At 40.8% G+C, this 24090-nt stretch overlaps 11 protein-coding genes across 11 annotated transcripts; 7 read left to right on the top strand and 4 right to left on the bottom strand.

Moving 5' to 3' along the window:
* Positions 1 to 287: 287 nt before the first annotated feature.
* On the top strand, positions 288 to 4331 carry GDE1 (glycerophosphocholine phosphodiesterase; the record flags this gene model as incomplete). Its single annotated transcript, XM_003647715.1, has 1 exon — positions 288 to 4331. The coding sequence occupies one exon, from the start codon at positions 288 to 290 to the stop codon at positions 4329 to 4331; it is 4044 nt and encodes a 1347-aa protein (XP_003647763.1).
* Positions 4332 to 4612: 281 nt separating this feature from the next.
* Positions 4613 to 4993, bottom strand: Ecym_7095 (uncharacterized protein; the record flags this gene model as incomplete). The annotated part of the gene is made up of 1 exon (XM_003647716.1): positions 4613 to 4993. The coding sequence occupies one exon, from the start codon at positions 4991 to 4993 to the stop codon at positions 4613 to 4615; it is 381 nt and encodes a 126-aa protein (XP_003647764.1).
* A 929-nt stretch (positions 4994 to 5922) lies between these two features.
* Positions 5923 to 6891, bottom strand: CAR1 (arginase; the record flags this gene model as incomplete). The annotated part of the gene is made up of 1 exon (XM_003647717.1): positions 5923 to 6891. The coding sequence occupies one exon, from the start codon at positions 6889 to 6891 to the stop codon at positions 5923 to 5925; it is 969 nt and encodes a 322-aa protein (XP_003647765.1).
* A 1411-nt stretch (positions 6892 to 8302) lies between these two features.
* Ecym_7097 (uncharacterized protein) lies at positions 8303 to 8674 on the top strand (the record flags this gene model as incomplete). The annotated part of the gene is made up of 1 exon (XM_003647718.1): positions 8303 to 8674. The coding sequence occupies one exon, from the start codon at positions 8303 to 8305 to the stop codon at positions 8672 to 8674; it is 372 nt and encodes a 123-aa protein (XP_003647766.1).
* Positions 8675 to 9511: 837 nt separating this feature from the next.
* PEX25 (Pex25p) lies at positions 9512 to 10810 on the top strand (the record flags this gene model as incomplete). The annotated part of the gene is made up of 1 exon (XM_003647719.1): positions 9512 to 10810. One exon carries the CDS (start codon positions 9512 to 9514, stop codon positions 10808 to 10810), a length of 1299 nt encoding a protein of 432 aa, XP_003647767.1.
* Positions 10811 to 11087: 277 nt separating this feature from the next.
* On the top strand, positions 11088 to 12302 carry Ecym_7099 (glyoxylate reductase; the record flags this gene model as incomplete). The annotated part of the gene is made up of 1 exon (XM_003647720.1): positions 11088 to 12302. One exon carries the CDS (start codon positions 11088 to 11090, stop codon positions 12300 to 12302), a length of 1215 nt encoding a protein of 404 aa, XP_003647768.1.
* A 158-nt stretch (positions 12303 to 12460) lies between these two features.
* TOA1 (transcription initiation factor IIA large subunit) lies at positions 12461 to 13177 on the bottom strand (the record flags this gene model as incomplete). Its single annotated transcript, XM_003647721.1, has 1 exon — positions 12461 to 13177. The coding sequence occupies one exon, from the start codon at positions 13175 to 13177 to the stop codon at positions 12461 to 12463; it is 717 nt and encodes a 238-aa protein (XP_003647769.1).
* A 445-nt stretch (positions 13178 to 13622) lies between these two features.
* SLK19 (Slk19p) lies at positions 13623 to 15776 on the top strand (the record flags this gene model as incomplete). Its single annotated transcript, XM_003647722.1, has 1 exon — positions 13623 to 15776. One exon carries the CDS (start codon positions 13623 to 13625, stop codon positions 15774 to 15776), a length of 2154 nt encoding a protein of 717 aa, XP_003647770.1.
* A 703-nt stretch (positions 15777 to 16479) lies between these two features.
* BEM3 (GTPase-activating protein BEM3) lies at positions 16480 to 19569 on the top strand (the record flags this gene model as incomplete). The annotated part of the gene is made up of 1 exon (XM_003647723.1): positions 16480 to 19569. The coding sequence occupies one exon, from the start codon at positions 16480 to 16482 to the stop codon at positions 19567 to 19569; it is 3090 nt and encodes a 1029-aa protein (XP_003647771.1).
* A 240-nt stretch (positions 19570 to 19809) lies between these two features.
* On the bottom strand, positions 19810 to 20958 carry LIP5 (lipoate synthase; the record flags this gene model as incomplete). The annotated part of the gene is made up of 1 exon (XM_003647724.1): positions 19810 to 20958. The coding sequence occupies one exon, from the start codon at positions 20956 to 20958 to the stop codon at positions 19810 to 19812; it is 1149 nt and encodes a 382-aa protein (XP_003647772.1).
* A 1451-nt stretch (positions 20959 to 22409) lies between these two features.
* On the top strand, positions 22410 to 23888 carry Ecym_7104 (HAD family hydrolase; the record flags this gene model as incomplete). Its single annotated transcript, XM_003647725.1, has 1 exon — positions 22410 to 23888. One exon carries the CDS (start codon positions 22410 to 22412, stop codon positions 23886 to 23888), a length of 1479 nt encoding a protein of 492 aa, XP_003647773.1.
* Between the last annotated feature and the right edge of the window lie 202 nt (positions 23889 to 24090).

Consider the following 24090-nt stretch of genomic DNA (forward strand, 5'->3'; position numbering starts at 1 on the left):
CATTTACTGCTGCACGTTTTGTACCTTCTATTGAATTTCCACATGTTACTTGAAAAAGCAATTTACAGGTTTTCTATTAAAACAAAAACATGGATTTAGATACATCCCAGGGGTATAAATCCGTGTACATATATATATATATATCCTAAATCTGGATCATAGCGGACATATAACTCTTTACAAAGGTCTTCTTGTTGCTGTTGAGAATTTACTGGAGATTCTGAAGGTTCAGAAGGCCAAAAAAATTTTATTATTGGTTGAGAGGGGCTTATAGTTGTGGTCAAGAGATGAAGTTTGGTAAGACGTTTCCGAATCATCAAGTACCAGAATGGTCTCATAAATACGTGAATTACAAGGCTTTAAAGAAGGTTATTAAAGAAATCACATCCTTGCAAGGAGACCTCTATAAGCAGAAACATAAGAATGATGTTCGTAATGGAGATAATCCTGTGTCGGTGAAAAGAAGAGATACATCCAATGTTGAAGAAAGGTATTTGAACCACCCAGAGGTGAAAAAGTTGCTTGCCAGTTTCTTCTTTGCCTTGGATAGGGACATTGAGAAAGTGGATAATTTTTATAACATGGAGTTTATGGAATACGATAGGAGGTTACGGAAATTGCTATCTAGTCCACAATTTACTGATCTAACATCTCTTCCTCTAATGGGTACACATATCAATAGTTCAGTAACGAATTATGGTGTTATTCAGCAGCCTGTACCCCACGTTGGGTCCTATACATGTAATGTTGCGGGAAATGGTATTGGGAGAGCGACAGATTATTCTCATGTTGATCAAGTTTATGTCCAAGCTAATCCTACTGAAGAGTCTGACACTTTAGCTGAAGTTTTAAATATTCTTATCGAATTGAGATCTCACTTCAGGAACTTGAAATGGTATGGGGAATTGAATAAGCGTGCGTTTACAAAGATTCTTAAGAAGTTGGATAAGAAGGCAGGTTCTAATCAACAACATTCCTACCTTCAAGCTCGGATAATGCCATTGGACTTTTCTAATGATGCAGAAGTTGTTAAAGATCTCTCTGTAATCAATGAAATTTTGGATCGTATATCTCCACGTGTAAGAGACCTCCAGGCTAGACTTCGTAATGACGACAAACGTATATTTAAAGATTCTACGTCGCCAATTGATAGTCTCTCTCAGCTAATAGAAAAAGATGATGGAGCTGGTCTAATAAACGAACTAACTTCCATTTACAGATCTGTGGTACTTATTCCAACAAGAGTTTTGGTTACGATATTAAACAAGTCTGCTCTATCTCAATCTTTTAAGTGCGTAGATGAAGTTTTGGAGATTATACCTACGTTAGGAGATCCTTCGGATATTAACAGTAGAAACTTTTTCCATCACCATGTTATTGCATTAGGTAAAAAGCACAAAAGTATTTTGGAACATCGTAACGATTTGAATTCACTTCTAACTGATTGCTTGGATTTTGAAGCTGCTATTCCCCCTGATACTAATGCGAGATTGTTAGGAGCGTTTGGTCCTGATGGTGTCAACTCCGATGACTCTCCTGCCTCCCTATCCCATATTCTTCAACAGCTGCCAGCCCACTTAAGACCATCCTTGTTACAACGCGATAACTATAAGCGTACGCCGTTACATTACTCAGCACAGTTTGGTCTAGTCGAGGTCACTAGAATTATAATTGAATATCTCAAAGAATGGGGAGCTTGGAATGCTGATATTGCTATTGATGATGTCCAAACTTGGGGTGATTCTGAAGGATTTACACCGTTACATTTAGCAGTTATCGGAACACATGCTCTCACTGTCACTACCATGGTGTCTTTTATGAGTCCAGGTAAATCGGTGAAAACTCCGCGGTTACTACATCTAGCTACAAGATTAAACTCACCTGCGTTAATCGACTCTTTACTATCTGTTAATGGCTTTGATATTAACCATCAAGATGCCGAAACTAGTGAGACACCTTTATATGTTGCTTGTAAATTAGACTTATATGAGGCTGCGAAGGCTTTGATAAAGCGAGGAGCCAATATGGAGATCGGGGAGAAATTATTTGGCTGGACTCCTATTTTTATTGCAGTGACTGAAGGATATGCTAGGATTGTAAAATTGCTAATTGATAACGGTGCAAAACATGATATTTTTGATGAAAGTGGATGGACTCCAATGGAACATGCTGCTTTAAGAGGTCATCTAGAAATTGCGGAAATGGTGAAGATCACAAACAATAAGGCAATTACCCGTCCAAAGTTTGCTTCTAATTGGAGTACTCCAACAAAGCCAGGTGATAGTATCACACTGCTTTCAGCTTCCACGAATACTTCAGAATCCACTCTCGGATCAGATGCCAGGGGAATTTCTTTATCGCCCAATAATAGTAACGAGTTTTATAAATTGCGTGTTACTTCATCATCTTCCATTGATAAGATATCGGAGTCTAATAAGGGGAAGCAAAAGAAATTGTTGAAATCTCAATTAAGTTCTGGGAAAATACCAACAGTTAAGGATAATAATTTACCGCAGCCTGTCAAATCTTTTGGCCACAACTTTTTGCAGAAGAATGAAAGTGTTATTATGGTCACCCTTGGCACTAATGATTCAAGAACTAAAATTCCAGTAGTGTCTTTAAATAGAGTTCCTGTTTCGAAAGTTTCATCCACAGAACTTGACACTGCCTTATCGCTAATGGTCACATGTAAGGAAGACCTAGATCAGCAACCTGTTATTCTTGACTTACCCTTGGACGAAAACTTGGATTCCATCAACTTTAAAGTGCCTCACAAACATGATTCTTCATACGTTATATTTTTCGATATTGTCCCTACCTATGGCTATGCATTATCTGACAAATGCAATAAGGCAGATAAGAACGTACAATTGTCAAACAGTAACAATAATGGTTCTACCCAAACTGAATACCAGATGGATCTAGCAGCAAAACACCCTTCTGAACATATTAACAGGACTGGGGCATATTTGCAACAGGGTTCGCAGTTGTGTCAAGAAACCCCACAAAATAAACAAGGTTCCAAGATTTTAGGCCGTGCGGTTGCGTTCCTAGACTCTGCAACTAAAGCTGTTGGGACGAACAAATGTTCAATTGCCGAGACCATTGTAGTGCCTATAATTGGAAGCGATTCGTTGGAAATTTTAGGTACAGTCTGCTTTAATTTCTTAATAGCAACCCCATTTTTACATCGAAACTTGTCTCTGGGGCCTGCTGAAACTTACTGGAAATCATTGGTATCTACCAGAGTCATTGGCCATCGTGGGCTTGGCAAGAACATGAACACAAAAAAATCCCTACAACTAGGAGAGAACACTATTGAATCTTTCATAGCAGCAGCGTCTCTTGGCGCTTCGTACGTTGAGTTTGATGTACAGTTGACGAAGGATAGCATTCCAGTTGTATACCACGACTTTTTAGTTGCTGAATCTGGAGTCGATATCCCTATGCATGAATTGACTTTGGAGCAATTTTTGAACCTAAGCAATGCTGACAGACATAATGGTCAACTACGAAACTCTGCTAATAAACCGGGTGCTGGAAATAGCCGTAATCCAAGTCGCAGGCGATTGTCGATGGATGACAGCAGTGCAGAAGCGATCAAAAGGTCATTGATGATGCTTGGAGAAGATGAAGAGACTGATAATGACTTGACTACTATTTATCGTGATAGGATGAGATTAACCAGAACCTTCAAGAAGACTGCGTTCAAGGCAAATTCTAGAGGCCATGCTATAGCATCTAACTTTGCGACCTTAGAGGAGTTGTTCAAGAAGATCCCTCAAAACGTGGGTTTTAATATTGAATGTAAATATCCGATGGTAGATGAAGCTGAAGAAGAACACATTAGCCCCGTTGCCATCGAACTAAATCACTGGGTAGATACGGTTTTACAAGTCGTATACGAAAACGCCGGTGGACGTGACGTGATATTCTCGTCGTTCCAGCCAAACATCTGCATAATGCTATCCTTAAAACAACCATCATTCCCGATATTGTTCTTAACGGAAGGAGGTAAGGTGAGAAGATGCGACATGAGAGCTGCATCTCTACAGAATGCAATTCGGTTGGCACACAGATGGAACCTATTGGGCATTGTTTCTGCCGCAGATCCGATTGTCATCGCTCCCCGGCTCGCCCAAATTGTGAAATCTAGTGGCCTAGTATGTGTCACGTACGGCGTGCAAAATAATGACCCTGAAACGGCAAGAATCGAAATGGATGCTGGCGTCGATGCTGTGATTGTAGACAGTGTCTTAGCAGTGCGTAAAGGTCTAACGAAAAATGCTGATGACTTAGAAGAGGAGACGACCGACTCGACCAACGTATAACAATATGCAAGTAACAAGTGCTACCGCGGCTGGTCCCCTTTCTCCGCTCCCACCGTTGGATCAAGATGAAATACACTTATATATTATTATATCCCGTAATGGAACAAATATGTGGTTATATAGCCTAATTAAATTTAACGCTACACATTCTTTGCTTCTCTTCAATAACAAAAAAAACCAAATAATGTAGCTTTACTACTCCTACTATATACTACTTGCGCATACAACACTGAGTCCTAATCAACAGAACCATCGCCAATCCAACATCCGAAACGAGCACGTCACAAGATTGTGACCGAAATCCTCCTACCACGACTCAGGGATCCTCTCCCAGTAGTCCCCTGTGTTCCGCCCACCTCTTGTTCACTGGCCCGTTCCCCGCGAGGAACACTGTTCGGCCCACACTTCACCAGCTTCTCCAAGTCAAGCATTTTATCCATAACAGAGATATCACTGAAAAGATCACTAATAAGATGTTTTCCCTCATCGTCATGGGTGAAGATCTGCAATGTCTTAGTCTGAGCCTCCTCATTGATATGGTGGTATTCATCCGGGAAAGGCTGGATGTGCTCCACAACTAGCTCATTCAGCTGGATAAACTTCATGACCGTAACATTGGATACCTCTAGGGGGATGTTCGAAATAATCACACTGTGCGTCATCTCAAAAAGAAGTTGTCAAGGTTTCTTGGGCTGTGTAATTTTTAATGTATTTTAATTATAATAATTATCAGGTATTTCTGAAAGTAATACTAATTTTATTAACAAATATGAAAATTACATTTAGAAGAAAGAATAACAAGAGAGAAAGAGTAGAAGGAACCCCAAATATCCAGAAATGTTGCCTGCATATCAATTTGCTTATTTATATATTAAATACCACCACTAAGATAAAAAAAGGACCTGCGTTTTTGTTGACCTCACTACGACGTTAAAAAACCTTAATCGATTGATGTATTACGATGAAATGACATAAACGACCGCTACAACGAGGAGTATATTGATTTACGGTGTAATCGAAGTAAAAACTGCTTAGTTCGAACCGAACCAAGCAACGACAATAGTGCAAAGGCCGGGAGGGCATTGAAGATTAAAAAAAATCGTCAGGAATATGCGATAAGGGGTTTTTGTGTGGTATGATTCTCGAGGAAGTTTAAGACTGCCGGACGAATTAAGGTTTTACGTGATAATGAAATGGTTCCCCCTGCTTAAAGGGGAGGGAGAAGGAAGGGGAAAGAAAGAGCTTTGGTGTGTGGTGTGGTGATGGATGACGGTGATGAGGTGTGGATTTGATGTAATATAGGTGTTATAGATAACTGACACCCCTTCAACCCCGAATAGATTAACAATTATAAGGGTATTTCTGTTAGGACGGCACAGTGAGAGGCTGCACGACATAAAAACCGCGTTAAGGTTTGACGGACGAAATACTCGAAGGAAATACTCGAGGCTATTGTTTTACTAAATAGCGTATGGTATCGTATTATATAATTTGTATGTTAATATTAGCCGGATACAATGTAGTGGTTACATACGGGATGTTGTAGTAGTTTTTCCAAGCTCTGAAGATAATATAGTAATCCTTTTCGGTGTCATAGTAAGGTTTCGCCAAGAGCGCACCTTGCAATGGAGCAGCCAGATTGGACGGTGTCAATCACATGTAAGTCGTGCGAGGCCAATCCTGGGTTGCATTCTACAACGTCGAGCGCGACAAGGTTGCCGGTTTCGGCAATTCTTTCGACGATAAATAGGCCTTCTCTCAAGGTGAGGCCGCCTCTGACAGGGGTTCCAGTAGCAGGCACGTACATTGGGTCGATAGCGTCCACGTCGTAGCTAACCATAATGGGACCCTTGCCATCCGGGCTGACTGCCTTCAAGGCCATTTCAATGACGGCGTTGATTCCGTAGCGATCAACATGGTACATGGAGAAGGCAGCTATTCCGAGGTTCTTCAATATGATCTTCTCCTCGGGATCAACATCTCTGAGCCCAATGTACGCAATCTTGTTGGGCTTTAAGGTACCTGGGACCCACTTTAGGGATTCTGGCCATGAGTCCCTTTCCATATTCATCAAAAAGGAAACCGGACAGCCGTGTAGGTTTCCTGAATCAGTCGACGCGAGAGTGTTGATGTCAGCATGGGCATCAATCCACAAAAGTCCTGCATCTGGATACTTATCAAGAACACCGGAAACCGTCCCAATGGCGATGGAGTGATCGCCACCAAGGGTTACGGGGAGCCGGCCTTCGTGTGCTGCTGACTTCACCGCCCCGTAGATCAACTGCGTGGCTTCGCCCACAATGGTCGGATTCTTGACCTTGCCATCCACCTCGGGCGAGCTAATTTTCCGTTGTTCAAAGTCACGCCCTTCCAAAGGCTTTTTCACGTCCACTTGCCACCCCACAGACTCGAGTCCGTGCTGTAGACCCTGTTTCATCAAATACTTTGGCCCATCTTCAACACCAGACTTTCCCTGACCACCACTGAATGGCGCGAGAACGATTGTAGCCTTTTTAGTCTCAAAAAACTTGTAGTTTGGTTTCCCAGCAGTACCCGTCATTGTAATAGATTATATATTCCGTCGTCCTCTTGCAACGATATTCCTTCGAATAAAAACACTTCTTTTTGTAACTTAGTATATATACATATATCTCTGAGAATTATTTTCAGAATATAACACTTTTTTATACGTTTTTTGTGTGTGTTGGGGGTGGATGGATGGATAGCCTTAACAAGATAAAACCACAATCTTCATACAAGATCTTCCATGGAAAGATGGAAAAATGTCCTTTGAACTGCACCATTGACCCCCTTCCCCCATTTCAATGACGAGTTGGTGTTGCGTTACTATCTCTTTCGTTCAAACCAGTTCAAAAATAAACCTTTTTGGGAAGTTAAGCGGTCTCTCTTGCACTTAAGGCATAGTTTTGATTTCTTAATCACAACTAAGTGGAAAAATTGGCGAGACAGTCAGTACATGCATTGCTGTAGAGCACAGTAGAGTGAGTGCCGATATGCCAGCCAGGTGTGCGAACCAACAGAAATAAACGACCTTCTTACAGCTTCCGGCCTATTCGAACAAGAAACTCTCAGAACCTCTCTTACCAAGAGCGGAGACATCCTTATAAGTATTACTGTCAGGCTTTTTATATAACAGACATGTTCAGGATTCGGGAACTTGTTCTTCCCCGCATGCAAGAGGTATTGTCTTAAGGGCGACAATAGTGCCAAAATAGCTAGTTGGGAGCAAGCAGCTGTCCAAAAAGACTGGGTGCTGCATTGGCTTAATCCAAGTCTCCCGCTCAGCGTCGTATGCATAAACCGACGTAATCGTGCTTTGCATAATATATAATAAATGCAGCCTGTCTAGGCTTTTTTGCAAAAGCAGCAGCTGCGCATACGCAATGACACAGCATCGAAGCAGGCAGTGAATGGGAAAGGCTATGTAGCCAGCCGGCCATAAACACCATCTGGTTGATAGCTGGCAGTTTCCAGGACAAGTCGTAGATTCCAAGCGAAATGCCAGATTTTCTGTGTAAGAAGCGGCCAGGACGTTCTTTCCGTTTTCATACAGTTGGCATGAGAATAGCTCAAGATTTATATATAGCAGAAGTAGGCGACGGATTCAGTGTGGTTTACTGATCCGTCTCACATGCTAGTTTCCTCTTGGATTAGGTTAAACGCCGATTGATTGCTTGATAGGCTCGAGCAAAAGGTTTCAGACTACTTGGAAGAACGGGCTATTCATTTTTTATCTTATGTATTTATTTCTTCGAGCACAAGACCCCCAGCCAAAATGTTGTCTATTGGGTTTCATTAGATAAAAACAAAAATAACAGCAGGTTCAAGGAAAAGAAGATCGTATAATAATAGGGATAAGAATAATAGCGTACAGTGCTGCGAGTTTTTATTGCTTTGATCACCATAGATATTATTTGGTGCACAATAAACAAAGAACTAGAGGAGGTAAAATGTCTACAGTGTCGCAAACGGCTACCGAAACAACACTTGAGTCGAAGTGCTCAGGAGCAGCATGCCAGAAGCCCTCTGAAGCGAGTATTAAATCGATTGTCCTTGGGGTGCTTATTCCACTAGCTGTGATTATGCTTGGGCTTGGGGTTGTGCTCTATAAGGTCTGGAAGAAAAACAAGCAGGAAGAATTCGAGGACAACGATCCTAATTTCGATGGGGATGCGGAATACGTCCCTGATTTCATGAACCAGGCCCATTATCCGACATCCTACGATGCCTATCCGAGCAAAGAAGACACTACTGGGTACTATCCTGACCAGACGCAAGGGAAGGTGGACAACCGGTTTGAACCTGCATATGTGAAAAATTAGCCTTTGTATATTATAGTCATTTGCTGGCTTCTAACCCTTAAACCAAAAAAAGTGTTACTTCAAACTATTTATATCCCCGAACTGCTTCGTTAATTCCCGTCCAGATTATGTGTGGTCTCATATCATCTACATAGGACGTTTTATCTTTTCCACATCCTCGTCCACATCCTCGTTACAAAGAAACCACGAGAGATCTCGACCAACATACGTACGTTCAAAGTCTGTACTTCTTAAATCTCGAGATAAGAAACCGTGCCCTCGTAGCGTGTTACTGCCTACACATGGAGGGCAGCCGATGTGTGGTCTTAGGAACTTTTATAAAATTAAAACAAGTAAAAAAATGGTAATGACTTTATAAAAAATGAGAATGCATAATCTCATAAGTCTGGATGTTTTCCAAGAGCGAGGGAGATGGGATCCTTACCGTATCCTGTGGTGCTACATTTACTCGTTGTTTTCCATATTTCATCACGATGAGTCTTGCATGTTGGACCACCGGCGCAGCTTGCGCAGCCTAGAGCCTATTTTTTGTTGTAGAAGCTATATAATCCTTACATTATTTGAATCTAAGCATAGAACTAACACCAGATTAGCCAGTCCACAAGGTCATTAGCAATGTGTGACCATACCGTGGGAAGATTTGGTTCGTTTCATTACCCAGCCCCACATTTTTTAGGAGTTAATGCACAATTTATGCCGGACGCGGAATCAACGCGCAAGTCATAAAAATGGGCCTAGGTGATTAGTGAAGGCATTTTGGAAATGCTGAATGGATGTTAAAAGCAGAAGCTATTTTGGAAGATTTATTTGTTTGCCTGCTATTTGGATGTAGGAGAAATGGTTGAAGCTTTTACCGATTTCTACCGACCAAACATGTTTACGGATATAGACACAGGGGCAATTACGAATGGTGTTAGCATGCCAGCAGCTATTCTAATGAGGAAGGATAGCGATGACGAAGATGAAGATAGCGGGAACAGTGGTACAGATGTGAATGATGTTTTTATTGAACAAGGTGACGGCAGTGTTGGTGGTGAAGGGCTTTTCAGTGAGCTTTCGAATGGTCGTGTTGGTGAACAAGCTGAAGCTGTTGCGGTGACGGATGGTGAGGGTGGTTCTGAGCAGTTGTTGCCTATTATTCATAATATGGATATACTGAGCAAGTTATTTGAAAGTATTGCTGGGAAGGATAAAATGTTCAAGATATTGAAGTATTCGTTAGACCTCTTGAGGCTCTATATTAGCAGATATAGACATAATATGATAAAATCTGATCCAGAGACTTTGCTCCGATATGCAAAGTCGATTGCGTCTTGGAATTTTTGGGTTATGATACGCCATCCAGTAACTGTGGTCAAGCTGTTTTTAATTTCGACATCCAAGCAGTTTGAAAAGAATTCTTTGGTCGTATGTGATACCATAGCTACTTTCAGACAAGTGTTGAGGTTCGGAGGGACACCGTTCCTCCTCAGGACGTTTTACCTAAAATGTAAAGACACCTATTTACAAATAAAGAAGGCCCCTTCTAGGGAACCATACACAGTTTTAAGGACAATTAACAAAATCTGGTCGAATGAAAGTACCTTAACAGACTTCCTCTGGCTCTACTTTGGAATTATGGACGAATTGTCGTTGACACACAAACTTGGTTTATGGGCGAACAAACCGTTGTATGAGTTTGTCACCAGACATGAAGTACTCTCCTGGCATTACGATATAATGCTCAGCTTAAAGAAAAGTTGGCTGCAATTGCAAAAGTTAAATGCCCATAAATTGGATTTAGAAATCCAATGGAAAGTACGCCAAAGAGCATGGGATATGTCACAAAAATTAAATAGTGGAAGACAGTTTTCTCAAATAAAAAGACAACTGCTCAAAGATTTGCAGCTGAATTACCCAACAACTGATACTTCCCTGACATCCGAATTGGAAAAAATCAACCAAGACCGCCACATACTATATTTAGATCTTGTTAGATTATCTTTTGACTTTTTGGCTAACTCTACAGATGTTTTGAACCTTTCGGTGCCTTCTGGAACCTATGGTTGGTTATCGTTGGGGTCTGGTATCACGGGGTTCTTCAAATTATGGCTGCAAGCTAAAAAGGAGCTTCAATTTAACAATAAACCATTTTGAGAATATTTACATATCACCAGCCGACGATTTGTTTCCGCATCCCTGTTTTAGCAACCATCAGAACTGGTTCCTAAAGGGTTTGTCAGCATCTGTACCTTATCAAAATTTATGCAAAATTTATATATATTCTCCCCATGAATTATAATTTATAAGTCTCTAAGAATGTTTCCTTTTAGTAGTTAAAATGCAAGATCTGACTGGATTACGTACACTTATTCGAAAACCGTCTGCCTGGTTCTGATCTGAATATCGAAGGTTGTGAAGTATTTATTTGACTATGTTCACAGAGTCACATGGAGTATGCCAAAAACAGGGGAAGCCTAAGGTTCTAATACTTAATTCAAAAGTGACTGAAGTTGCAACTCATATTGATGAATGGGAACAACTCTCAGAATATTTTGATTTTGTCCTTTATGAGTTGACAACTACTGCTGCTCTCCAGGAATATCTACCAACGTCTGGCATATCAGCATTATGGATTTCAGCGGAGTTTTTTAACGTTGTTAACGGCCTAAATGACATTTTAGACTATCTACCGCCATCTATGAAATTGTTGTTGATTCCTTGGGTTGGTTACGAGTTTTCGGACCCCAAAATGTTGCGTGAAAAATATGACATTACTGTGTGCAATATTGGTCCCAATTCCGCAGCTAATGCTGCCGAACTTGCAGTGCACTTGAGTGTTAGTTGCTTTAGGTTGACATCTTTCTGGGAGCATTGCTTTAGGTTTATGGCACCTTCCATTCGTGGAGCGCGTGAGTTTGTCGGCGGTACCGAATGTGAAGTTGTTCCCCCCATTGCTGTATCAGAAGGTCCTCTTGGTGACAATGAAGTGGAATTGAAAGGGTGCTCAACTTCGTACATGTTTCCCAAACGGAAACAGGACCAGAAGCGGTTAAATCTGTCCAAGGAATGTGTGATCGCCAATAAACAGATGGATTCATTATTCGGTAAGCGAGTACTAATTCTTGGATTTGGTTCCATCGGACAAGCTATTGGAAAACGGTTATCTCTTGGGTTTGAAATGGAAATTTTTTACCATAAGAGGTCTGGACCGGTTAAGGATGGTACTTTGCCATACAGTCCAACATACCTCGCATCATTGGACCATGAGACATGTTCTGAAATCGACCTTATTATATTAGCTTTGCCAGGTGGCCCAGGAACAGAAAATATGGTCAACGAAGAATTCCTTTCGAAATTCAAAGATGGAGTTCGTATTGTTAATGTTGGTCGTGGTTCCTGTATAGATGAGGATGCCTTTTTCAAAGGATTGGATTCAGGGAAGATAGCGTCAGCTGGTTTAGATGTATACAAAGGAGAAAATAGCAATCAAATCGACAAGAGATTCTTTCAAAGATGGGATGTGACCTTGCTACCACATATTGGTACCATGTTCGGAAGTTACTATGTTACCGCTACACGGATCACCTTGAAAAATCTCGAGAGTTTCTTTATCAAAGGCGAAGGAGGTATATACCCTTTGAACTAAATATGTGTATAGAGTTACATATATAAATTTGATAATAATCTACTGCCAGAAGAATAGTGAAAAGGAAAAATGTGGCTCAGCGAACATATAATTGCTATAAAACCACTGTTCCGGTGAGCCCCACAAAATATAACCCTTTAATGGTCCTCTTCTACTCTCTACCACTCACTTTCACCCTGAGCCTTCTGAAATGCATAATCCTTATTGTTAATTGTGGCTATTCCATCTTTCAAGTTACACTTCCATTTATTTTTCACCCGAAGCACTTTTTCATACAAGCATAGCATAATATTAACGTCATTACCATTCTCTTCCTCCCCAAAATTCACGTACTCATCATCTGTATCATCTAGGTCACTGTTAATCTCGTCCGTCTCCAGTAAAGCCGACTTCTTAGCTTGCTTCGCTTGTTGCTTTAACTGTTCTGCCATGTCTCCACTAGGATCGTCCATAGTTAGCTCTATCGTTTGTTTAATATCTTTATTTCCATCTTTTTCACCATTGGGTTGAGAATCATTGTTAGCTGCCTGTGCAATCCCACCCAAATCATTCGAATCATCCTTTATCATAATACCAGGGATCTGCATATTACCGTTATTCGCACTGCTTGGTTGCCCAGAACCATCCGCGTGTTGGCATTCCATCCCAGAACCAGAAAACGCCGCCGATATCTCAGTTCGATGTGGCGCCTCAGTAGCCTCCGGATCCCATGTGAACCTTGCAACCCTGGACTCACTTAACTTGGATTGCCATATTCTTCTTAAATCCTGTAGAGTTTGTTCGTCTATCCCTGCATTTTCAAAATCCTGCCTAACCTCGTTGATTACACCTTCAACAACCTCCTCATATACCTTAGCTGCTTCGATATTAGACATACGTGGCTTACAATATTCCTACCCCTACGATTAGACGTAACTAGCTTACACGCACTCTTTCTTGACAGGCTTTTTGTCAGTTCGATCTAACCAAGTCTAGAACGTTTGCCATTCTTTTCTAAGATTTTTTTGGCAAAACTTCACCATCAAAATCCTAACATCACATATATATCAAAACTTCAACAATGGAAATAAACCTTGATAATACATTTATATTCTTATCTTATAAATCTAGTAGTCACCAGAACCCCATAGCTATATCTCGCTTTGCTCTTGTTTCCATCTTTGTGTTGTCTTTGATATCTTGTGATTTGTAAAATAAAATGCAAAATCGTTGATCTATCTATCAGCTTTAAGGAGCTTTAAAAAAACGCGTTACTATTTGTTGTGGCTCTCACACACACACGAATCTCTGCTTCCATATCAAGGTTAAAAGAGAGGGCTAATGGCGATTTCTACATCCCGCAGAGGATCATCTCCTGTTGCGAAGCCGCTAGATGAGTTACCAACTAACAATAATTTCCGGATTAATGATGCGAAGATCAAGCTGACACATTCACCTATACGGACACATACGGATGAGGACTATGAGGATATAGGTGATGGCGGGGAGCATGAGCTGCAGCCACCAATGAAGCGTATAAAAATGAGTTCTATTCCTAAGTTAACTCAGCCGGAGAGTATTCCTTTAATTTCTTCGCCCCAGCCGATTGAGATGCTGGATAATATGGACCCGCTTTCGTTGACCAGTCCTATTAAGAGACCACATAACAATGGGGCTCATGATCAAGACCATGTTGATCAGCAGGATGTTTTAGATATTCAAGATGATATCAAAAATGTCGTTGATACGACGCCATTGAAGGAGAACGGTGTGAACGTGTTTGAGAAAATGACACCAATAAAGCCTAGCCCAGATGATGGTCCGCGGAATTTGCAAGCTGAGTTGCGCCGGCAAGATAAAGAGTCCCACGAGCAGAGTCTTACAGGTATTGATAGGTCAGAGGATGCTCAGCGTTCATTTGAAGTGCAGAGAGGCGATTGGGATAGTTTGTCAGGGCTAATTGATGAGAAAAATGCTACTATTAGACAACTAACCCTTGAAATTCGCAATGTTCAGGACAGTTTATGGGAAGTGACCAAAACTAAAGAGTCTTTTGAGGTATCTAATTGCATGCAGGCTGAAGAGTTAAAGGATATTGGCAAAGAATATGAGCAGATACAAGCTCAATATACCGATGTATGTGGCCAGAAGGACAAACTTGAACAGAGAGTGGACAAATTAAAAGCTAGAAGTTCCGAACTCAAAAACGAACTCACCATGGCAATGCAAAATTCTCAGATCTTGCAAGAAAAGTACCACACACAAGTGACGAAGAATGAAGAACTGGAACATCAGATATCAGATAAGGAAGATTCAGTCAAGTCGTTAGAGACCAAGCTTGAACATTCGCAGGCCCAGATAAAGCAACTTTCTCACCAATTAGAACAAGCTAGAGATAAGGTAGCCGAAGTGGAGCAGAACCTAATGGATGGCAAAAGAGCATATGATCATCAAAAATCAAATGCACAACAGCTGGAATCACAGCTCTCTGAAAAAACAGCAAAGATAGAAGAGCTGACCCACACCATTGAACAATCAAAAGATGCTCAGAACAGATCTTCTTCTGAGCTTGAGTCTAAGATTACAGATCTGACTGAAGAAAATCTAATACTAGAAAAGGAATACCAAAAGTTGCTTAAAGACTACGACTCCGAAACCAAAGCTCTACGCAACCAAATAAAAGATATTTATGAGGAAAATAAATCATTGGAAAGCAAATATGAGGTTGATTGCAAAGAATTGGTTTCCCTGAAGACGCAGCGGACTGAATTTGAGAAGCAAATTAAAAACCTCATTTCAGAACTCGAGGAGGCCAATAATGAACTCGTCAGTAAAAAGGCAGAAGTAAATGAACTCAACTCCACTATAACCGAGCTCAAGCAATCAGAAAAATATCTGCAAGAATCCATAGGAGGGCGTGAACAATCCGTGAAGGACTGGCACTCGAAGTTAGATATCAAAGAAGAAGAATTGAGGCGTCTGAATGCCGAATACGAAAGCGTAATGTTCAAAAATGGCAACATGGAGGCAGAACATCTAGCAGAACTTGAACAGTTGCACGAGAACATGGCTAAGTTTCAAAGCATGCTGGAGAAGCTAACCAAAGAAAATCATGATCTTAAAGAAGTCATTGCTAACAAAGAGAAGGAAGAGCTAACAAGAGCTGAGTCTGAGAAAAATGAGCCAAAATCCTCAGAACAGGATGAAAAACTCCTGACTCGCATCAAGGACCTCGAGTCTCAGCTGCTTGAAAAGGACAAAGACACAAATCACCGATTACAGATGCTTGCTGAAGACCTCTATATCCAGTACTCATCCAAACATGAACAAAAAGTCAAAATGTTGAAAAAGAGTTACGAAGTGAAATACCAGGAGTCTATGGACAAACTCCAATTAGAGAATTCTGCATTGATGGATGAAGTTACTCAACTTCAAAATAAAGTGGAGACAGAACGTCGCGAGAAACAAGAACTGATTAAGATGTTAGATAAATAGGTAGCGTCCGTATTGTAGTACAACTTACGTTCTTTGTGGACTTCCAACTAATCACCTCACCCACCCCACATATCCATCCTGAATTTGCTATTCGATTCGTTATGATTCATTGGCGACTACTAATCAACCCCGCAGAATTCATTCGCATCCTATCCAGTGGAAGCTCATCTACTTCCTGTCCATTTCGTAGTAATCAATGCAATAATAACCTTTTTAGACTAGTAACAACTCAAATCACGTGATCCCGTTTCAAGCGATACGGAATGCGGCACTTTGTAGGATATGTGAACACCTTGCAAGGCTGCTGTTTACAAGTCAAGGAAAAGTATAAACGTTTAATGAATAATTCATGATAGTGTGATATCATATAAAGTTGGTATAGTTAGTTGATTTGGTATCGAAAGTCTGAATAGTTCACAAGTTAAGTTTATATTAGGTCCTTTATCCTTGGGATTGCTGCCCTTAGTTATTCTCCATTATCCTTTTTTAACGCTTCCCTCTTCATCGATCTGGACGTTAGTTGCATCACGTCTAAGCAGGTAGTTTTCTGAACAGATTAACACAGAAACCTACAGTGAAGAAAATAGCTACACAACTCTTCTGAAAGTTGGTTTAAGGTGAATATATAGTTGCCAGAAGAAGTTTTGAAAGGTTGGCAAGTGTCATTTATTTTTTTGGTTGATTTTTTTAATAAGTGTTGACGATGGATAACGATTCTGACGCTGATAACCGATCATATTCAGGTTCTTCAACGCTGCAATTACTAGCGCAATACGATAAATATACCATGGAACGGGACCGATCAATTGAGAGCATTGAGAAGAATCGATTTTCGGAGTCAAGCCGTCCAAGTTATGACGATCTTTTCAAGGAGAATGTGAAGCTTAAATTGCAGCTCAAAGAAACTCACTTGGAAATTGAATCATTAAAGAGTATCATTGCTCATTTTCAAGATAGTGGACGGTTTGAAGCTACGAAGTTAGAACAACGGGAGCGTAGCGAACCATCTGCATTGATTAGAGACCTGGCGCTGCCACCTAGGTCAGCTGATAGGAAGAGGAACACAAAAAACTTGACTTTGGGTACGTCGAGTCCGTTATTTGCTGATCATTTTTCAAGTGCCTTAAGTGGTGTAGCACTTAAAGAGTTGAGTAATTCTAGTAGACTTTCAGCTTCGTCTAGCGTTCTCGCTCCTAGATCGGCTGATATTCTCGTGAGTAGGTCATCGCCAATCGAAGAAAAGCAGCTGCTTTCTCCTATGAAGGCCGTTTCACGATCTAGTTCTACATATTCCACTGTGTTGGGCAGCCCTGCGACATCGGTGCTATACAAGACTTCCAGGATATCAATTAACTCTCCTGCTAAATCTTCAGCTACTAGCAAAGCTGCGTCAACTTTGAGTCTCCCTGACAATATTAATTTTGAGAATGAAGGCAACCAACTGTCACCACAAAAGACTGATAGGGTAACTCAACTGATAAAAAGCGAGCTGCAAGTATTGCAGAGAGAGAGAGTTGATAAGAGATCTGCCTCTCGCTCTAATTCCCCAGGTATCTCAGTTGACAAAACTGGTAGCAGAAGCAGAAAACCTTCGGATTTGTCTACAGGTACCAGAGCAGATTTGGGCAATTTTAAAGATATGGTAGACAACGTTTTTAATGAAAACGACCAGGCAGTTGAAAGTAGTGTCAATTCCTCCGAAGATAGTATCAATAAGAGCATGGATCACCTGAACACCCCCAATATATCGATAAAAGATGGTGAAAATGTTGAAACCCCTTTAACTTTAAACAGAGGAGCTGCTTCTGATGTATACACACAGACTCCGTTCGTTCTCACTACATCTACTGGAGAAAAGTTAGAATCACCAGCGGCTTCAGCTAACACTGGACATATGGCATCTCTATCGTCCACAGGTAAATTGCCCCAAGCCGCAACACCAAGTGCCGATCCGCATTTAATGTCTGCATCTGTTGAAGGGTCTACTCCGCATTCCAACCAGGAAGTTCGGTCCGCCGATGTCCCACTTTTTGTCCAACCGGAGGACCTTGGTACCATAAAGATGGAGGTCATAAGTACTTTGTATCACGAACCAGGCAATTCGGCTAACATACTTTTTAGCGTTATTGATCGAAAATCCAGTAAAGAAATGTTCAAATTTGCAAAAACGATTGATTCCGTCATTGAATTCGACATGTATATTCGCAGCAACATGGATTCATTAGCTCTTCCACCGTTACCTGATAAACAGTTATTTGCCACCAATATTCCAGTAAAAGTGGATACAAGACGGGAAAATTTGAACGATTACTTTTCTAGTTTGTTATACATGACGAATCTGCTTCCCGGTCCAGCTTTAAAATTGGCTGAATTCATAAGTACTACTCCGGTAATGAATCCGGTAATGGGTGACTACTCCAAAGAGGGTATTTTATTAGTACGCAAAGCAAAGACACTAGGAAGTGCTGCATCATGGCGGGTTAGATATTGTACCGTTGAAGGAAACGTCATGTATTTGAACGAGCAATCTTTCGTTACAGATACAATAAAGTTAGCCTACAGTACCATAGAATTGCAAGCGAACCTGCCGGATGATAGATATGGTACAAAAAATGGGTTTATCATAAACGAGCATAAGAAAAGCGGTTTGTCAAGCTCTACAAAGTATTATTTCTGTGCTGAGACATCAAGAGAACGCGAACAATGGATTAGCGTGCTAACTATAATGTGCGATGCTCCAGGAGGAGGAAATCTGAATGTTAGTTTCAACAATAGGTCCGAGGCCTCCAGTCTGGTTGACCAAGGCAGTGCCAGCGATTCAAGTTATCTTGGGCCTATTGCTAATTTGGAAGTTAATAATGATATTAACTCGCCACCAAAAATTCCAGATGGTACAGGCAACATTTGCATCCCAGAGGACGAGAAAGAAGTAAAAAGACGGCGTATGAAGTCTTTCTTTGCATTTAAAAAGCTAAGTAACCCAGCGCCATACAGTTCTGGTAATGATAACGTTTCGATATTTTCACAAGATGAAGAGGTAAACTCAACTACCACAGGTACTGAAAGCACAATCCATAAATCTTTGCAGTCAATGCACTTATATTCGAACAATAAGGTAGTTTTCGGCGCAGATTTGAAGACAGCTCTTCAGTTGAGTTCACATGCATATCAAGGTAGGTACGAAATACCAAGTATTGTCTTCCGGACTCTAGAGTTTTTATACAAAAACCGTGGGATCCATGAAGAAGGTATCTTTAGGTTGAGTGGATCTAGTTTATTGATTAAATCGTTGCAAGAGCAATTTGATAGGGATCATGATGTGGATTTATGCAACTATAACAAGAATGTGGTTGTTAGTCCGGAAAACGAAAACCAAGGTGGCATATATGTTGATGTCAACACGGTTACTGGTTTGCTAAAACTATATTTGCGGAGGTTACCCCACATGATATTTGGAGATGATGCATTCTCTGCATTTAAACAAATTGTTGACAAACCTGGAGGGAAGGACACCAAATTTGTAGCCCAGGAATTTAAAACGCTATTATTCTCAGGAAAAATTCCAAAAGAGAATATCTCTCTAATGTATGCATTGTTCGAGCTATTAGTTAAAATTAACGACAACAACAATATCAATAAAATGAATTTAAGGAACTTGTGCATTGTATTTTCGCCTACCTTGAATATACCTGTGAATATCTTACAGCCGTTCATCCTTGATTTCGGCTACATATTCCAAGATAAGGCTTTAGTAAATAATGGACAGAATGTGAATTTACATATACCTCTATAACAACATAATATATAATCTAAGATTGTTAAATAAGGAAGATATAATAACCGGGAGTAGTCTCAGCAAACAAAAATAGACAACATATAGCAGGACGTGACGGTTGATTTAACTATGATGCCAATAAATAATAAATTAAATTTACATGAGGCAAAAAGACCTCGTTATATATATACATATATGATGATTTTGATATATGAGTATTTTCTTTTAGTTTTGATGACAAAAAGGACACAAAGACACCTAATTGGTTGTCTCCTTGGCCGCTCTTTTCTTGAGGATATTTTCAATAAAGGCTTCTCCTGCCTTGTAGGATGATCTTACTAACGGACCAGAAGCACAATACAGGAAACCCAGCTCTAGTGCTTTGTTTTTCCAGTATTCGAACTTTTCAGGTCTTACATACTCCACAACCTTCATATGCCTCTTTGTAGGTCTCATGTACTGACCGAACGTGACAATGTCACAATTAATTTCACGCAGGTCCTTCAAGGTCTGTAGTACTTGTTCATCAGTTTCACCAAGTCCCAGCATCAATGAGGTTTTAGTTACCAGGTCTGGGACGGTTTGCTTAGCTCTTGATAAAACACCCAGGGATTGTCTATAAGTAGCACGGTTATCCCTAACATGTGGCGTCAAGGCTTCGACAGTTTCCAAATTATGAGCATATACATCTAATCCAGAAGTGGCCATCACATCAACCATGGCAAGATCCCCTCTAAAATCTCCAGACAATGTCTCCACACGAATTTGTGGGGCCTTCTGTTTAACCTTCTGCACAGTTTCTGCCAAATGGTATGCACCACCATCAGGTAGATCATCCCTATCTACAGTAGTCAAAACAACATACCCAAGTCCCCATCGCGAAATTGCCGCCGCAGTGTTTTCTGGCTCCATGGGATCTGGCTTACCAGGACGCCGGCTAGTCTTAACAGAGCAAAACCTACATCCTCTCGTGCATGTATCCCCAAGCAGCATGATCGTAGCCGTAGCATTCGACGCATCTTTTCCGCCCCAGCATTCTCCAATATTAGGACACCGCGCTTCTTCACACACCGTACTCAACTTCAAGTCACGCACATCTTGCTTCAACCTATGGAAGTTCTGACCTTTGGGAATTGGCACCTTCAACCACTCCGGCAACTTAGTAGTGTCATCCTTCGAATTCTGCCGTGCCTGCTCCAACGGATCGATAATAAATTCTGCCGCCCGTCCACTCACAAAATCCTCAAACGAAGGTCCCTTCTTAAGCGCATCTACAAACTGAGCAGCTCGCCGACGATCGACCACTCCACTACCATCCCGACCAACAGTTTTCTTACTGCTTCCCGATTGCGTGGATACAAATCTGTGATGACACTCAACTAACACCCTACAGCTCCTGCTTAACATCTTTTCAAAGTTCAAAAAGACCTAAACTAAATAACTAACCAATCGAAAAAGAGGAACCTACTCTATATATCCACTTAGTTCTGTTGTACCCGCGAGCGTATATGTGCCATCTCTTGTCTTTTTATTCATAAAATGGAAAACTTCGCTTAACAAAATTGTCAGTTTTGCCAGGTAACTTCTTCAGAAATTCCAAATGCCTTTCGATTTCCAATCACGTGACAAAAGTGCCACCCACGTGACCAAAAATGCCACGTGCCATGGATTCAAAATCTACTATCACGTGACGATATTTTCCCACCGCCTTCAGCGCGGAACAAATTTCCTTCACAAGGAAACACGAAATTTACCCCGCCTCCAATTTCCTTTCCTTTTTACTCTTAACCCATCCTTTCCCTCAACAAAACATAAACAACAACACAAGCCTCAAGACCACACTTTGTATAAGGATCAGAATCATTAGCCCATCCGCTCAACACCTCCTCTCAGTATCTGTATACACCCCGAAGGTTCTATTATTATCTGGCACCACATATCCAACGCATATTGTTTACCGCCTTATCTCTACTCTACCCGCGCTTAAAAGGCTGTCGCTTCATTTTGTTTCTTTTTTAATTTTTGCGAGAAAAGTTTTTTCAGAGGGGAATTTTATATTGGTTTAGGGAAGTAGGACAAGACTTGGTGTGATAATTTTGAGTGATAGAAAGGAATTGTCTATCTATATTTTGCATTGCCTATTCCACCTCTTGTTCTAGCAACAAATAAAAAACCAAAGATCACTCTTTATTAGGAGTTGGTGATAATCTAGACTAGTTTTGGAGTTTTGGAAGGCAGGGAAAGTGTGAGACGAGAGAGAGAGAGAGAGAGAGAGAGAGAGACGTGAAACAACAGAAGCTAGGTTGATCAAGTGAATCTTTGCGTTAATATCGTGGAGAAGAGATCGAGTGTGTGTGTGAGATAGATAGATAGAGAGAGTGCTTCTACTGCTATAAGGAAAAATAAAGGCTATTCCATTTATTTGAAAGGAACAGGTAAGAAGCAGGTCAATTAGCCGGTATTCGTGAATTGGGGGGGGATAGGATCTTTTTAATTTAGGTATTTGAATATAGGGTCATACAGAGAGGACAAGAGAAGAGGCAGATTGGTGTTCAGAGCAAGTCGATCTTTTTAGAAGATAGTACAAGTACGGGTTTATATATAGGCGATTAAGACCGTATCGGTTTTTTCTTTTCACAGCAAGGAGGAGTAGAGCGAAAGAAGAGTTTGACGGAGTTTAGAGAAGCGGTGGGTGTTATTGATTCATAGTATAGCGGTCTAGACGACGGGATATCAAGAGGTTTGCCTGAAACACACTGAATTAATAGTATTTTTTAGCAGACAACATAGGAAACGACAAGCAGTAGCAGCAGCAACATTGATATCTTCGATACAGCAGGAAAACATAATAGAAAAGGATGGGTTTTATTTCTTCTCTCCTATGTTGCTCGACTTCAAAACCAGTGGAAAATAAGAAGGGTAGCACGAGTGGTGTAATGCCATCTGTTTCTAGGAAGAAGGCATACGCGGGGAACAAAAACAGGGCTTGTCGAAAGTCTAGGAGTCAGGGGTCCTGTAAACAGGCGTCAGGATATTCGGCAATATCAGGTTCGGGGAGGCCAATAAGTAGCGGTGATTTGCAACCAGAAGCTCGTGAATTTGCCTCCCCTTTATCTCGCGGGAGAGATACAGTGTCTTTGCTGAAGAAAGCATGGCTTTTAGATGATGATTCAACTGTAATTACATCTTCCGTCGCAAGATGCACAACCAGCTGCCGTCGTCGTTCAGCTAGTGACGCGGACTTGGATAAAATTTTAGAAGCTGAGGATCTGACTTGTGCCTTAAGGAGCAGAGGAGGTAAAGAAACCCTTTATGGCGAAGGAGAACCCGATATCAACCAGATGGATGGGAATTCCGAGGAACTAGTGAGTTACGGGCAATATCTAGAGAACGGCAATGAAGAAGAAAATGATTTAGAGGATGGTGATGCATCTAGTGGTAAGGAAACATTTTTTGGAGATAAGCAAACCGTAACAGTTTATCAAGGAGAGACTGATACTAGTACTGGTACCACTGATAATGATAAGCACGACGGTATGAGCAACAGCATTCACGAAGTCACGACTATAGTAAATGACGCCGAGAACTCAAGTAGTGGAGATGACTCTAACCTTATCACCCAGCATACGCAGGTTCTACCAGAAGAACAGCAACAGCGATTATCGAACAATTCTCATGCTTACGATCTTGATGTCGAGATAGTTACAGGAGCTGAGTATGAGGAAGATGTGATTTTAGATTTATCTGCTTTGCAGCCTGAACAGGCTCATGCTCCAGGATTTCGTACGTTATTGCCTCCACAGTTCCCCCAATTTTACCGCAGAAAATGTTTGGTACTTGATTTGGATGAAACCCTAGTACATTCTTCATTCAAATATTTGCATACTGCGGACTTTGTAATTCCGGTTGAAATCGATAACCAGGTTCACAATGTTTATGTTATAAAAAGACCAGGGGTTGATGAATTCCTCAGAAGAGTTGGTGAGCTCTACGAGGTAGTGGTTTTTACAGCAAGTGTATCAAGATATGGTGATCCTTTGCTTGATATTCTGGATAAGCATAATGTAGTCCATCATAGGTTGTTCAGAGATTCCTGCTACAATTATGAGGGCAACTACATAAAGAATTTATCTCAGATTGGGAGACCGCTATCAGATTTAATTATATTGGATAATTCGCCTGCATCATATATCTTCCATCCACACCATGCTATCCCTATATCTTCATGGTTTTCCGACGCTCATGATAATGAGTTGTTAGATATTTTACCCTTATTGGAAGACTTGGCTTCGGATAAGGTACCTGATGTGGGAAGGATCCTCGACGTTACCATATGATGAAGATACCTTTTTTCATTTTTTGTCTTGACTTTCATCGTTTCAATGTCAATCAATGGTCTTTTGTTTTTCATCTAGTTCATTTCCTAAAGTTTAGTACATTTATTACTAAATTTGATAGATTTAACTCAAGTTCATTCAGCGCGTATCTGATTCCACACCATTTTTCTCTGAATTTAAGATCTCTTTGTAGGCAGGTCGG

This window comes from Eremothecium cymbalariae, chromosome 7 (assembly GCF_000235365.1).
Source record: "Eremothecium cymbalariae DBVPG#7215 chromosome 7, complete sequence".
Taxonomy (NCBI): Eukaryota; Fungi; Ascomycota; class Saccharomycetes; order Saccharomycetales; family Saccharomycetaceae; genus Eremothecium; species Eremothecium cymbalariae.